Consider the following 17,090-nt stretch of genomic DNA (forward strand, 5'->3'; position numbering starts at 1 on the left):
AATAGTGCATGAAATTAAATTACACAACTAATTTTCAATTTAGAGCACTTTATTCAATAGCAACGCCCACTCTCCTTTTCAAGCTTCCCCCACAATGTACTTGCGCAATATCTGCTTTTCTGTTCATATATCTTACCCTCTCACACACAGAGACACAAATATACATGGATACTATGCTGTATACTGTAGAATATTCTGTGTTTATCCAGAGTGGTGTGTGTTTATCTGTATTTATATTTGTGTGTGTGCATGCAATTTGTGTGTACAGTGTCTACCCAGGCTTTGGTATGAGCAGCAAACCTTGACTCTCCATGTCAGCCAACAGCAGCCATTTGCCAGAATCAATGATTTTCTCTTTCTTGGACTCCTTCAGGAGTGACATGTGGATGGAGGTCATTACAAGATCAAAATGGTGTTCGGCGGTATCGCGGCCGCTCTATTAAACACACGAGACTGTGGGTGCACAGTGGTATGATGTTGTAAATCAGTCTGCTTTCAGACTTTGAGAAAAGGCTTACTCATATTGACACTGAGTGATTTGATTCGTCCCGGGCCGCAGAGCCAGTGTTTGTTTGATCTTCTGACTTCAGAGACTGAGAACTGAGCAGAAATGAAGCTTTTGTAGAGCCGGTCATAGAGGTCAGAGGGCTCTCTGTGGTAGCGTTAACGGAACGATACCCAAGTGACTCCAACGCACCATGTTGGCATTGAGTTATTAACAAGGTTGCGGTGGTTTGTTAGTTTGTTTGGGCAAATAGGCATGCACATGCACACAAACAAGGCAGCTCTGGATGTTAGCAGCAGTATTTGTTGTAGCTGTGTTTCGTGCTTGTGTGTGTGTGAGAGAGAGAGAGTGTATTGAACTGTTCCAACCCCTGAGGAGTCACGTCTAGTGTTAGGAGTCTGCCCTTTCGCTAATTAGCTTGAAACATCTGTCCAGACGGCTGCCAGAGGGAGGTTATAATGGGAGAAGTGGAAACACTCGCATCCACCAACACTTGCACACACGCAAACAACCTCAGCATATACATATTTACATTATTTTACATACCCAATAGCATCCACAAATTAAGGCACACACATTTTTTTGCATTTTCTGTTTTTAAAAAGTTAGTTTTTTCATAATCCTGTGTAAATATCATCCCAAACCGTAATGAGCGCCAAGGGAAAGGAACAGTGAGACGGACAGTAAGACAGAAAGACAAACGGGCAGAGAAATGGAGAACAGCTTGCCAAACCTCTGTCCTTTCTTCTTCTCTCTCTTTCCTTTCTCCCTCATTCTCTGCTGGTTGTTACTGTTTTTGCAATGCTCCAATAGATAGAGACAGAAACAGCATGAGAGGACAAAACGAGATTAATAACCTCCAGCACTGTAGTGATTCTCATTGTTTAGTTCTCGGCTGTGTTCCAAAGTAAAGTGTGAGGAAGTAGGTAGAAGTAGAGATGAACAGAGATGCTGTCAGAAAAGAAGAATTAAAGAAAAAAAAAAACTAGATCTGCATCCTTCTCCATCATTTTTCCTCCCTGCCTTACTCCTTGTCTGTGTCACAACCATGTTTCCTGTAGACAAAGTGTTTTACGGCAGCCGTCGATGTTACAATGATGAAGTTTTATGGAGACTCTGTGGGAGATTAAACCACTATTAGCCACGCTCCGTCAGCTCTCTCCAGCTGTTGCCTTTTGTTTACGGCTGAAAAGTGTTTTATGACACACAGTGCTATAGTCACCTAAACAATTATAGCAAATGATATACGAGTGGCACTGTATTTTTTACACCAGGAGGGGCGTGGGGTGGGGAGGGGGGGTAGTAGCCACGGAGTGAGAAGTGAGCAATTAAAGGAGAGCAGAGATGATGGGATGTGAGGATGTGAGGTGAGGCAGGAGCAACGATAAGAGAGCAAAATGAAAAGGGTCGGGTGGGATTGGGAGGGAAGAAAATGAGAGACGAAAGAAAACAAGTGTTTCTGACAAAAGGAAGTCAAAAGCAAGGTAACAACTGAGCCCTCACTCCTGTTCAAGAGTAAATGATACGGACTGAGTGATATGCCTCGAAATAGTCTTGTAAAAAGAGAGGTAGGTAAAGGATGAGAGACAAGATAGAGAGGATAGACAAGAACAGAACGAGAGTGGATAATAAATAAGAGCACTATTTGGTTTGAGTTAGAAGAGGAAGAAAAAAGAGCTACAATAAGACATCTATTTTCTGCTTCCCTCCTGTTTTTTTTTTTTTTTTTAGGTTCTTGATGGCACTGCCATTTATTCTTTACAAATGTTCCCATAAGCTATCCTTAAGTGATGTTCTACTTAATCTTATGAAGCTTGTGTCCAGTATAAACCTTTTGGGAACAGAATAGCCCAGTCACATTGTACATTTCTGCAAACACCGGATACATTATAGCTGTACTGTTACAGCCTGACTCTTAGGCTGCAACTAGGATGGGAGACAAGTTTACAGGGAAGAGGGAAGTCTGCTGGAAGGTGGTGAAGCAAACTGGCCCAGGTGTGGCTCATGATGTAAATGACGACCCTCTGCCTTGACCTGCATCATGAAACAGAAAGAGCAGCAAGGAGAACAGGCACACCTAGTTGAACCATCATATCATATCCAAATTTCTAAACTGATGTAGTTCTGATTACATGTGTGAGAGCTGGCTTTGATATCAGGAGGTGGAGAGGATGGTGGATGGTGTGAGAAGTAGGCAAGATGGCTGCCAAGCTGCAGACCACTGTTGGAGACCAGTGATTTTTGTGCCTCAACTCAATCACACGTTCGCCACAGCATTGTTGGAATGTCAAGAATCATAAAGTTTAAACACATCAGCTACATAATAACGTACCAATGTTACATATCCCTGCCCTGTCTCCTAGAAATTATGTTTATATACTAAGCTGAAACAGCGAAAACACCCAGGAAATTACATTTTCTAATAACATAATGAGGAAATGTTGCTAATTAATATATCTGGTAAGTCACAGAACTGTTTAAACAGGATGTATTAGCAAAATTCCAGTTGTTTCCGCTAACAAAAAGCAATGTTGTGGGGCGCCAAGTGGCTCAACAGGTGCCCATGTACAAAGGCTATGTGCTTGCTGCAAGGGCTGCAGATTCGATTCCAACTTGTGGCTCTGTATGCTGCATGTCATTCTCTCTTTCACTCACTTCCACACTACCACTGTCCTATCAAATATGGCCCACAAAAAAGCGTTTTTTAAGTCAATCTTGCAATACAGTATCAATTTGCAGTGTCCACAGCATTATTGCTTTTATTACCTTTTTTATTAACAGTTAATTGAAATTTCAATCTTTCCCCGACTGTAACCAAAGTGCTTTTGGTTCCTAAACCTAAAACAGGAAGTCAATGTCCTGCACTTTGCACGCCCACCATCCCCTCTAACAACCCCCTTCCAAAGCCCACGTGGCACACAAATGTAGTGTTTTCATACCTGAAGAAACATTGTCTCTGAATTTATTCCAGGTGGTGATTACGTTGCCAGTAAGAGCAAAGCAGGTTAATAGCATGTAAACACAATTTCGAGGAGACGTGGTAGATATCTGTGGTTTGCAGAAACAAACAATACCAACAATTATTCTAGCGACTGGGTTGGTAAAAAGAGCAAAACTAAAATACATGTGCACTGATAAATGAAACTAAATCACTCCTCAGCCGTGTGAGAGAGGGATGTTATTGTCAGTGGTTCAAGAGGCAGCAGTTCTCATAATGCGTGCTCCACTTATGTATTTATGTTCGTTATGAGAAAAAGCCTCACCCTCGTGCGTGCCACGCAGAATGATTGAGAAGGATGTGAGACGCTGACAGAGTTCACTGGTAACAGGCGGAAGGGCCACTTGAACAAGCAGCCAGAGAGTGAGCTTAAAGAAATTACTGCTGCTGTATGAAGGGAAATTGGTGATGTTATAACAGAGCTGTACAGTATGTGCAAATGCTCTGTGGCTGTGTCTGATGTACCAAAGGTTTTTGCCTCGTGTGTGCAGTTGCTCACTCTGACATCTAGGCAGCAGCATTTCAAAGAGCCCTTGCTGCTGTGTTTAACAATTGTGTAGTTACTGGTTAAGAGTTGACACATATAAATATTTAACATTCTACTATTAACAATTCATGGAAAAGGTTTTCTTTTTTCCCTGTGCCGAAACATACTATTTTGAGGCAGTGTAGTGTGTGTGTGTGTGAGAGAGACTAAGAAACAGAGGAAGATAGTGAAGTCAGTCCACTCAGAAGTTCGTCTAATCTGGGTAAATTCACGAGAAAAGCTCTAATGCCGAGATCCAAGTGTGTGTTTGTGAGTATTCTGTGACGCACATGCAAGCTCTGCCATATTTGCATGCGTTTGAAAAGATTTTTGACTGATAACTTGAGCACCTTTGATGCAAGTTTTCTCAAATTACTTATGCCACAGCGTCACACTGAGTTTCAGTCTTGCACATTTCCATAATGTTCTTTTCCATAATATTCACACTTCATTTACCATGAATTACATTACCCGAGCCAGAAAATGTATTTAAAGGCACCAATAAGGAATTTCTTTTTCTTTTAAAAACATCAAAAACCAGACGACTTCTCTCCTTCTTTTGTTCAGTCACATATATCTAACGCCTGCTTATTTCTGCCTAATTAATTGCATCTTTTTGTCTCAACTCTAAATGCGACGGTGTGTTTTGTTGTGTTGCAGGTGGTGGAGACCAACCTGGTGGCCTTCGATTGTCACTGGATCCTGATTAATGAGGTGAGTGCCACGGAAATGATTTATGGATCGCAAACTGGCTGTGCCTTCAGTTCACCTTATTGTTTTGATTATCCTGGGAATATATGGTTTTAGATCCAGAAGCCCTCTAATCTTGTCAGTCTTGGGTGTTTGAAGGAGAGCTTAAAAAGTTGTTGACTCCTTGTTTTATTTTGTTTCACGTCCAATAACACACAAAACTTGATAACCGAGGACAATTTAGTTCAGTTTAGTGAGCTTCAGCTGCTGCGCACCACCTGTAAAAACAATACAGTAAACTTTTATATTTAAGATATAAAGCCCATGTATACAAACAGTAAATTGCCAGAGATGGCAAAGGTGACCTTGGAAGAATTCCTTTGGATGAGCGTATATTCAGGCTCAGAATCAGTGTTACTGCTTAAATATTGAGGGATTAACGGCAGCAGGAAAGCACGGACAGTCTGCAACAACACTTCCACCCCTTAGAGTGTGCAGTTTTTGTCCTGAGATTCTCCTTTAGTCCATGTTCGCGATCACTGATCAGAGTGACTATTGGTCATAAGAGAAACATCATTAAACTTTAATATTGGCTGTACTTTTGTATTAATTTTGAATAGAGCACATCTTTGATCTTGCGTCACATGAAGTGCCTCTTACAAAACCAGCAGGATCAGCTACATTTGTGCGTGCATGTGTGTGTGTGTGCATGTGTGTGTGTGGACACTCCTCGCTAATGCACTGTGTCTTGGTAGCCTTTAGGCATTACAGTGAGCTGGTAGGGCACAGCAGGGGGTCTGTGATGCCACATACTCACACAAGAGCAAGTGCACAAACACAACCATACACACATGGGGGTATTATTGGGAGAAGAGCAAAAACAACATTTACTGTTGGAGCAATGGAGAACCCAGTTTGCTACAAAACAAGAAGAGATACTCAAATGCTTCAGTATACTGTAATTTCACTCACTCCTTGCTCCATTTTCAAGCCGTCGCCGGTAATGCTTTCGCCACATGCTGCAAGGCTCAGCAGTCCTATTACTTGCTCAGTTATGCAAAAAAAAAAAAAAAAAAGTATTTCTGTTTGAATCAAATGTTAGTATGCATGACATCCATTAATGCTGCAGGGACAGCCAATCATTATTTTCTGATGTTCGCTTTTAGAGTGTCAGTCTTGCTACATGAAGGTTTTTATTTTTTCCCTATTTGATATGGATGAGAGGCTGCAGTAACATTGTCACAATCCCCGCAAGTACCTCAGACAACCTCTCAGTATTGTTTTTGCATTTTCTCAAATGCTAATGCTTCCGGGGAGTGAGGGAAAAGAACGAGACTCGCCCCTGCACTTTAATGAAGATGGCAGGCTTATCAGAGGTAAAAATGTGGATAAATCTGCTCCAAACAACCACTCTGTATTAGTTACCGGCTCCATAGAAGGACTGTTATGCCACTTAAATGTGTCTCCTCTGCTAATTGAAATAAATGGCAAACTATAATGTGCATTTCATAAGACAACACTAGAGACTTTACCGCTCACTTAAAAGAAACATCTTATGGTCTTACACTTGGTCGTACACTCTCCTGACAGACCGTCTTTGCACACGGGCAGATGGCAATGTCAAGCAGCCTACTGAGCAGTCTATCATTACCCGACTGCCTGGTAGGCTGAATTCATATCTAGCTGTCTAATAGACTGCTTTGCATCCTGTCAAGCATCTGGTATTGTCTAACACTCTTCAGGCCTCCTGGCAGCGAGCAGCACTTTGCTTAGCTTTCTGGACGGCTTAACATGTCGTTCTGCAGCCTGCGTGTACTGTGTGTCTAGCAGCATGAAGCCTGTAACACTTTGTACCTGCTGCCTTTGAGGGATCAATGGTGAAATGCAGTCTGGCAGGCCAATGCTTCCTCAGTTGTTTATGTTTTAGCAATGGCAGGGTATCGCTGAAGTATGTTCCCTTACTGTCTTTATAGATTTAAACAATCATGCAAAATTTATACAATGTCAGGTCGCAGGTGTGAATAGCATCAAGTTAAACATCGCCTTTTTTGTCTCTGTTTCACAGATAGATTGTTGATGATTTTAGTCTGTTTAAGATTTCGCCAAACAGTTTGTAGATTAGCTTATGGCTGCCATGTGATACGGTCTGGTTATCACTTGTCAGCCTGGGTCATATCATCCTAAGAAATATCTGTGCCTCAAGAAAACCCACACACCTATATTCACAGATAACTCATGCCATTGATAGAGACCATCATGAAACCAGACATGCCTGCACAGGAAGCTTAACGCTACCCTTACTGAAGAACACTGCATTAAAGAAAACTGTAATGTACAGAGCCATGTCAATTTGGAATAACCTACCATTATACTTAACCTAGGTTACTTGTAGGATTACTTTTAAGAAGAAACTAAGAACAGCAGCATATGATGTAATGTATGTGAAGGTTACGTGCATTTGTGGTGCTCACTCACTTAGTGACGCCTCAGTGTACAGCCATTTTTTGTGCAGTCACATATAGTTCATGCAGTTATATATAATTCTATGAGTCTAGGTTATGGGCTCTATTGGTTTGCTTTTATGATCTACTGATGGAATTACATTTTGAATGTCATATAACTACTGCTGTCTCTTGTTTGGATTTTATTTAAATGTGTAGATGTTGTAAATTGTCTATGTGGTCATAATTATTTTCCTTTTCTGGACCCCAGGAAAAGTAGTCGTTACTGCGGTAACCTTTAGCATCTGTATGAGACTCACCGGGCCTTCAGAAACTCCAATGTAAAGTCATGGCATTATTGTTAGATAGTAATAGCAACAAACATGGTGTAACGCAAACATAATTCCACTTATGGCAGGTGGGAGAGGAGGCAGAGAGCTCTAACTGCAAAGGGCTTTGACCCAGGAGACCGGTGTCTGTGTCTCATGTGGGACCAGAAGTTGACATTGAGTTATTTGTCACGTGAGTTGACTGACATGACTAACGTCAACCACAACCTTTTCTTGTGACCCTATCCAAGTCATTGTCTTGCCTTAATCAGACTCCAATCCCCTGTACAACAAAGGCTGCCCCTGACGTCATTATAGTGACACAGGGGGCTTCTCCCAAGCCTTAAAATATGTTGAGTAGGGATGAGATCATGTTGCACTTGTATTGTAATAGGCTCTTTGTCAAGAGAGAGCTGCAACTGAAGTGTTATTATTATTATTATAAGTGGCACGATGCTCTCAGGATACGTCTTATGCTCTCATTCTTCTCAAACAAATGTCACGCCATAGTTTAAGTTGTTTAAAATCCAGCAAGGACCAGTCAAGCAAAGGAACTGTGATGGGAGGAGACCAGATTGGCTCATAGGCAGAAAAGAAGGGCTAAGTTTTCTTACACTTCTCCCTTCTTGTTCTGTCTGTACACATAGCACTTATTGAAAACGTAGAGACCCAACATACTGTGTATTTGCTTTACATATATGATGTAGAGATACTGTATAGGTTATATTTTTGATGAGCTGCAATTGCAAATAAACACTGCTAAATTAGCCAACTGAAATTTGCCGCATTTCCACTCCATGGTACGGCAAAGCTCTACTCACCTCACACTTTGTTGGTTTCCCCTTAGCAAAGTTGTGGATAGTACCTGATACCTTTTTTGGTTCCACCTAAGTTGTGGCTCCAAGTGAGCTGAGCCAATACTAGAAGGTGGAGTTCAAACACTGCAGACCACTGATTGGTCAGAGAGAACCGCAACCAGCGCAATAACAGACATCCCTCACAAACATGCCGTTTTTAAATAGCCAAGCTACCATCAACAGAGACTTGCTGCAGATTTGTTAGAAGTGGCAGCCCACAAAACTACGCTATACACTGCCCTGTAAACTGCAGACTTTGTTGCCAGTGAAAGGATTCAGCGAGTGTTGCGCTGAAGTTCATGTCCTGGCAGTTTCATGCAGCATTGCTTCGGCAATCTGCTGACAATCGCGACTACACCGAGGGGGTACTATCTGCCGCAGAAAATGAAATAGAGAGGACGACCTGGTACCAAAAGTGAGTTGAGTCAAGTTGAGCCAAACCATGCAGAGGAAAAGAGACATGAGATAGCTGCAGGAGTCCCAACAGTCCAGCTGCTTTTACCATAATATTTGTGAGCAGATTGGTAGGTAATTTTGCCAAGATAGTTTTGAGAGAAGAGTGGATTGAAAAGCAGTGGTGAATACATGTGCCCTGAAGAGGAGGAGGAAGTGGGATAAAGAGTTGGAAGACACGACAGATATCCAGAAGTAAAGGAGAGGAGAGAGATTGTGGAGCAAAGGAGGCTTGAAGAAGAAGCCTTTGGAAAATTAGGGAGAACAAGGATTCAGACATAGAAAATTTGCGCCATAACCCTGTTTTACAGTCGACATCTAATTTGCTACTGTTGGTAGCTAAAAATATGCATCAGCCTAATTGCAAAGTAGCCGTGCTTCTGGACAAATTGAACAATGGGATAGTTATGGGGAAAAAACAAGTGCAAGAAGTTAGATTACAAATTTATGTGTGTGCTTAGCCAGTTAAGGTACCGACTAGGAATCCATGCTTGATGGGGCTTTTTTTTTTTTTTTCCTCCTTTCTGTATCTCTCTCTTTCTTTGGAGTCTAAACTGCACTAAAAATCAAAAATGCTCCCAAATAATCTAAAGAAAAGATCCATACTCTTCCTTTTAACATTATAATTTACCAATTCTTCTTATCAGGATTGAAATTTAGGCACAAATTGTTTGGATATAGACACAATATTCCCACCATAGGCTATGTGAAGTCCTCTAGCATAGTGTTTAAAATGGATGAGCGGCTACAATATTTTGTCATACGTAATGTCCTCTAGTACTGGTTCTTTGGAGAATGAATATTCCTATGTGTAAAAGTGCTCTCCCTCCCTGTGGTTTATTATGGATGAGGGGGTACTGTATGGTTGTCATAACTCTGCTTTATCTACAGCCAGCAGTCAGACAGCCCCACTGAGGGGGAGTTCACAGTTCATAATTGATCATCCTTCCTCTCCCTATCTCCTTCGTTCTGCTCAGGCTGTGGCGATGAGGATGAGGAGGAGTAGAAATAATAAGGGACACTCATGGCTTCTCTTTTTCTCTGTCTTTCTCTTAAGTTTGGAGGATAACTCCACTATTGACCTTACTCATTGTGAATCTCCTCATGGTCTTCTATGTTCTGTCATGCTATCATTCATGATCTTCTTTACTGCCGCTCACACTCTCTTTTTGTCATTATTCCCTTTCTCTCCAGTCATTTCTGCCTTTTTGTCTCTCAAGGGAACAAGTGCATGGTAATGAGATGAGATGAGATTAGGCTTTTCTGTCATTCTGGCTCTTAACATATCCTATGAAAGACATGCAACTAAAATTTTCAGGATTTTCATGCTTTTGAATATGACTGAAGGATTATATGGTCTTCTGCGGTTTAAGAACATCTTACAGAGCTTTGGTTAATGAAACCCTATCAGACCCCACTGTAAAGAAATCCAAAAAATGTAAGGTAGTCAGTGTAACTCATCATTCTTGTAAAGGTGAAGATACAAAGTGAAAGTAATTACATGCTGCAGTCTCAGCTAAGTTAAAGAAACATTATTATTTACAGCTACAATGCTTGCAGAAGGAGAAGGAGTTAACGGTTGTGCACAATCTGTGCACAGCTGGAAGTTGCCCAGTATGACTGCAGCCATTTAAGACTACTGTTGTTGCTAAGCGCCTCTCCTGGAGCTGTTGGATATTTTGTGTCTTGTTCAAGGCAAGTGTGACACTTCTCCTTTCCAGATTTCCCTGCATGGTCTAGGGATCTGAATCAGAAACTTTTTGATCACAAACTTGTCTTCCGTTTGCTCTGGCAGTTTATCTGAAAGTTTTTTTTAACAGCCATGAAAGATTTTTTTTTCAAGTTTTTCTACTTAGTCCTGTGATCCATCGTAATCATAATTTGCTGTCTTACTGTATGCACTCTTGTTAATTGTGCTCCCTTGTTGACTTGTATTTAACATTTTATGTGTTTGTATTTTATTTGGGCACACTCTTTCTCCGTCATCTTGCTATCCACAGGGTTTGTAGAGTCATGAAAAACCTGGAAAGTCATGGGATTTAAACATAGCAATTTCCAGGTCTGAAGACGTTTTGACAAAAAATAAATCAAAGTCATAGAAAGTACTGTTTATATGGTGTTAATGCTTGGGGAGATAATTCATGTCACTTAACGTTATGTTGTTCTCTGCGTGGGTAACGTCAGACTCCAACCTCAGTGGCAGCTTGTACCTATAGTAAAGATGTAAATTTGCCTCTTGCCAGGGAAATGCTGATTTATTAATGTCTGGCTTTACTTGGACAAGTAAAAGGCATGGCTTGAGAAAGACCAGCACCCAGAGCACGCAAAATGTGGACTGCGCAATGTTAGTTCAATCAGGAGTGACTCATTCTGGGAGAAAGGAATATTAATCAACATGGGCACATAAATAGAAATGTGAAAAGTCTTTGGCAATTAGACCCAATTGTGATGTCATCTATTCCAGGAGGGTGGTAAAGACGTAGTGATTAGGGAACTCCCCCCTGTGGAGTCTAGACACTGATGGTGGTAATGGTGGTGATCTGGATGTGAAGAGGAGTGGGCTTTTGATGAGCTCGTTCTGGGCTCTGGATAAGGTGACTGAAGATGAATAGGGTAGAGGAGGGCACAACGATTCTGTCAAAAATGCCAGCTGACAGGAGCAGAGAGGAGAACAGATTTGAAGTTTGGCAGCAGCAATGTTGATGGCTGAAGGAGATTGTGGCAAAGTTTGATTGGCTAACTGTTTAATGTATATAGCATAAAGAAAGTCTTTCTGATTGAACTTACCTGAGCTTCATTTAAGCATTTGACATTTTGTACATAGGAGAGGCGGCGCTTGCTAGCCATGTTAAAGGAGCTAACGTTAAGCACCACGCTGCCACTGCACGAATCAACTCCCAGTATTGGTGTTGCCGGCACTTTTACCCCAATGATCAGCATGACACGTGCTGCCACCTGCATTGTTTTCCTCTGATCCACCATCAAACAAGAGCGCGTTTCAGGTGCTGTGTTCACAAACGAAGCCCTAACTGCAGAGTGGGCACTAAAGCTGGTTAATTCTCACTAACGTTAATTCTACAAGTCATATGAAGACACAAGCCAGCTTTTTCAGGTCATGGTTTCCCTAACAACCAGATAGCTCCCAGATTAGCATGCTGTGAACGCAAGTGCTCATATACATTATATGTACTTTTGGACTGTCTTCTTATTTTTAGACACTGATAAGTAAATGAATGTATGATTGTGAAAATTTACATCCAAGGAATAGAAAAGTTATGAAAATGCACAAGGTCAAAATGTGTCCCTGTATACCTGGAAAGAGACAGCAAGTCAGGGTGTATTTGAACCCAAAATAGATAAAGATCACTCAGCCCAGAGTCACCTTTGGACACATCAACAACTCCCACCGTTATCAGGTTATTTCCCTTTGTCGTTAAGGCAGTATTCCACTGTGTACAACTCCCATCATTCTAGCCTCTCTTCTTCATGCCCTTTGCTCTGTTTTTGTTTTAAACATTAATGAAATTCCTAAAACATTGGGGAAAAAAGCACAAAAACAAGAGGGAGATAAAGAAGAGTCAAAGCCAGAGGAGACATTTAGGGCTGTTGTGGGAAATTGCCAAAGGTGGAGGAGAGAGACGAGAGGCCAAATGAAACAAGATGCTTTTTCCAGATTTGTTTTGTTTTGTTTTTCACAACTTTGAACCTCTGAAAATGAGCAAAACAGAGGGATTTGGTGTTCTCATAGAGAATGGGAGGACAGGGAGGAGCTGTGAGGGTGAGAGGAGGAGTAGGAGGAGCAGAGAGGGTTGGAGAACAAATAAAACCAGCTTTTATTTCCCCCACTCATCTGCAGATAAGAAGAGAAAAGGAAGGATTTGGTGTCTCTAGAGGAGACGTGGGGAGGGGGAGTGGTTGAGTGGAGAGAGGGCGGAGGACAAAGTATAGGGGTCAGGGAAGAAGTGCCAAGAAGAATTGAGGATGAGGGATGTGTTTTTGCTTTTGACTCTCATCTTCAAGTAAAACACTAAAGACGAGGATTTGGTGCCCTCGGGGGGATGGAGGGAAGGGAAGAGAGGTGATGGGTTGAGGTTGATGGGGATGCCTGCAGGCCAAGACTTCAAGTTTATGGAGTAAACAACTCATGATTCACTCCATATATGAGCTGCAGGGCATTTTGGGGGTTACACAGTACCCAAAGCTTCTGGTTTCAGGTAGTTGGACTTGGTGTACAGATTTGGGGGCCATTAAATTGTCCTCAGGAGCGAATGGTTTTGTAACTGAATGTTCAGCTTGAAGGAGGATTTTGATTGGTGAGAATGGATTAACTATAATGCCACCTTCGCTTAAATGCTTACTAGGACTACATGATTGAAAAGGTCATTGAAAACTTGGCAGGGACGATGCTTAGTATGTGTGATGATAGATTTTCTCAAGCTGTTAATCAGTCAATCAGCCGTAATTAGCATTTCATGCTTGTTTTGAAGGTCAAATAAAATGATCTGGTTTAGGTTTAATTTTTATAAATCAAATTATACTAAATCAAGACAATCCAGAGAGTTTGCATGACATGTATTTAGATCTTATTTCCATGTTTTGATTGAAGAAGCCAATGAAAGGTTGACAGTAAGCGGCCTGAGGGAAGTTAGGGAAGATGTGAAAGACAAAAAAGGAGCAGTTTTATAATATGAGATGAATATCAAGTCTGCGCTAGTACCTTCTCCCTCCCTGCACCCCCGTATGTGTTGGTGCGCTGCACACTAGACGATGCGTGATTCGATGTGTGTGGTCATGTCAGAATGTGTGTCTCTGTGTGTGTGTATGTGTCACATTCATTTAGTCTCAGCTGTTAAAAGGCTAACAGCTTTAAGAGCATGCTACCACTGAAAGCCACACTGGGTGAAGTCTGTTAAGTTTGTCCCCAGAGAGACAGAGACGAAGACGCAAACAGAACGTGACAAAGAGAAAAAAAAAGAAACGATGGACAAACGCCTGTTGAGAGGATGAATCTCAAAATGATCCTTTCCTTTTAAGTGTGTGTGTGTGTGTGTGTGTGTGTATGATGTGTATGGTGCGTGTGTTTGTATTTCCTGTGCACTGGTGCATCTATATTTCTTTGAGTTTGATCCTTTGAGTGGGGCACTCTGGATAATTCTTGCCTGCCGATGTTTCTTTGCATGCCCTTGACTGCCCGCTGTGAATCTTAATTCTCTTTTGGCCCACAGATCTGCCTTTTTAGCAATTTTCAGCATTTTCTCTCTGTCCTGCATCTTTTTTTGTTGGCTTTGTAATTCAGTTCCCTTCAGGGGTTTTTATGTAAGCAACTGTTTGGGATTTATGCCACGTTTTACCCCCAAAAGCCAGCAAATAGACTCCTTACTTGTTCTGTTTAGAAAGTAGATACTTCAGAGCACAGGGCATTCATACAAGGTTAAACCTGTTAAATTATTTCACGTCTTCTTCAAGGCGTAAATAGCCCTTTCTTTTGTTATTTCTTCCTTTTTTAATAATTAAAATCAATTGTAGACCCAGAGCTCTCACTTCTCTTATGGTATTTCAAGAAAATCTAATTAAATTTGACAGCAGAGGACAAAAAGTGTTGAATCTTTGACATTAACTGTCAATGTGCATCGTTGAGTCTCAGATCTTACATACCTTATTTAAAATATTCAAAACACTATCAATTTAATTCTTGACGCAAATGTATATTGGTGCATATGGAGCGAGAGTCATATATCCGCCTAATTAATGCAGATGAGTACAGCTATACCAATGAAGCCTGTATAATACTACCTCTAATCACCATTGATCACATCCCATGATGACTCACCAGCCTTAATGAACGTTAATTACATTCAAATGAAATCCATTGAGATTAGTCAATGAACCGGTCGTACCTATAATATTACCTCTCACCACTATAAAGTGTGTGTGATGGCTTATTTATGTATGTGTGCGGTCCGCAGACACCTCACATCCATCCTGTCAAGCGTGCTGCCATGTGCAAATGAAACGGAATCAAACGGCTTTTGCGTGAGCAGAAGGCTTAAAAAACTATCTCCTAGAAACATATGCACACGTACACACGTTTACACATAAACTGGCGTGTGCACACGAGACGCATTTCGAGCACACACAAACAGAGATAATCACCACACACATACACAAAGATGGCAAAGGCTGTCTCGGTTGGTGGCGGTGTTACCTCCACCAGGGACGATAAACGTCAGTTCTCATCTCGTCACCACATGACCCTGTGCACTCGCAGAGGATGGATGGAGATCCATGGATGGAGAGAGGGAGAGAGATTGTGTCCTAGGGCTAAAATTAGCAATGATTCTTCCCCCAAGGTTTTGCAAGGACATGCAGAGTACGTGCAAACACAAGTATGCACACAACAAACACACACACACACACACACACACACACACTTTTTACTCTCCTCTCTCCTACCTTCCATCTGCTGACATGTACCTTTCGAGTCTAATAACTATTTCTGCAGATGATGAAGACAATGGTTTTTCATTGCTCAGTGTGGTGATAATGGTAATAGTAGAGCATATGAAACACGGCCTTAACCACTTAATATGTCTTTTGAAGATGAGTATGAAACATTTGATTTTACAGGGATTTTTATGCAGAGGTATCCAACCAAGTTTTGGTTACTGTTTTGTTTTCTTGTCAAAAATGTTGACTGTAGGTCTTCTGCAACAATAAATGACCTGATGTAGTTGTTAATATTGATTTTCCTTTCTCTCCATTTCTCTCCCACTCCCTCCTTTCCTGAACCACGATCATCCCTCCTTCTATCCCTACCACCATCTTTCTCCTCATTCCACCTTCTCAGGAGATCTCAGACTACGACCTGCAGGAGTTAGTCATGAAGTCGATCGGCCGACTGACGTTGGTGCGCCAGACGTTCCCCATGCCCCAGAACACAACTCAGCGCTGTGTCAAACACAACCACAGGATTAACACCTCCCTGTGTGACCCTAAAAACCCAAAGTCTCAGCAGCTAGAGGTGAGCTGGTTTTGAGATTTGTCCGTAAGGCAAGTCAGTGATTTTCAACAAATCAAATAAAGATGCTGGTCTTAAGTGTCATAGTGTCAAGTGTCATAATAAAAGCACAGCAACTGATTCTGTAGCTTGGAGCAAGATAATTGTTGTAAAATAAAAACTAAAACTACGTTTAAAAGACATTTAAGTTCACTGAAATGAAAATAAAAACTAGACTTTAGAAAAAAAAGTACTTAAACAATAATATGTATTTACAAAACTCACTAAAATACAATAAGAATTTACAGGATGTGTTTGGTTTTGTCAGGTTGGTCAATTGAGCTTCTTTAATATTGCCCCTGACAAATACCTTCTATATTTTTTATCCCTTATTTTTTTATTGCAACATATACAGATAAACAGAAGCAACTGTCCACAGTCATGTAAGGCATTCAAGACTTGTCCACACTGAAACAGTGTTGGGACGTGTATCATTAACACTTGCTGATGATAGTTCCAGGTAAGAAATGTCCAAAAAGCTCCGAAGCCAATGAACACTTGAGTTACATGAAGGTTTCCAACACCGGACTAAAATCTTCTTAGCTGTGGTTAGGCCTGCCAGACAGATTTTGTGAGTTCTGTTCATTAGGGAAAGGTGGGAATCATGGTTTAGAAGATGTACAGCAGGATCCACTGGTAATTGCATCCATGTTAGTTTGGCAGTGGTACTTATAACCTCCCCCCAAAACCAAAAAACCCAGGACATTCTCATACAACATGTAACGACCCAACAGTTCGTTGGGTCGTCGTATCAGGAAGTGACTTCATTCATTCAGTTGCCGACCTGCTGTTGCTATCCAGCCAAAAACGTGTATAAATACAAGTTAAAATGAAGAACAATACACAGCAGAAGAGACCTGTTTTTTGTGGAGCTGTTCCCACTGATCAGCTCCTTTTTGTTGCATTCAACACAACCCTCCCCTCCTCAGCTCCAGTAGATGATGTACGTCCCGCGTGGCTGGTGGAGACTGCACAGCCATTAGCCATTATCGGAGACAAGTTCTGCCGATAACGATAGTTTTTGAAATGTCCTATAGGAACTGTTGGGCTGGCCAAACCGACAAATCAGTTGACCTCTACTTTAAAACTGCGACCATTAACAGTGATATGCGACCTATTCTGTCTTTTAGGTATTTGGACGTGTCGATCTCCTCCCACCATAGGAGGTCTAACTTAGGAAATACTCCTGTTTTGCCCTCTAACAGACGTCAGAGGGCAAAACCAAACAACCAAT

The 17,090-nt window shown here is 41.4% G+C and overlaps 1 protein-coding gene across 1 annotated transcript in view; it reads left to right on the top strand.

The window, feature by feature from the left end:
* The window catches only part of grid2 (glutamate receptor, ionotropic, delta 2), a 703,051-nt gene that overhangs the window by 463,260 nt on the left and 222,701 nt on the right, over positions 1 to 17,090 (top strand). Inside the window, exons 5-6 of the mRNA XM_050052029.1 lie at positions 4,690 to 4,743; positions 15,647 to 15,820. Coding sequence (XP_049907986.1) covers positions 4,690 to 4,743; positions 15,647 to 15,820 — 228 coding nt within the window. The remainder of the gene's footprint in view (positions 1 to 4,689; positions 4,744 to 15,646; positions 15,821 to 17,090) is intronic.

Source organism: Epinephelus moara, chromosome 8, assembly GCF_006386435.1.
Source record: "Epinephelus moara isolate mb chromosome 8, YSFRI_EMoa_1.0, whole genome shotgun sequence".
NCBI lineage: Eukaryota > Metazoa > Chordata > Actinopteri > Perciformes > Serranidae > Epinephelus > Epinephelus moara.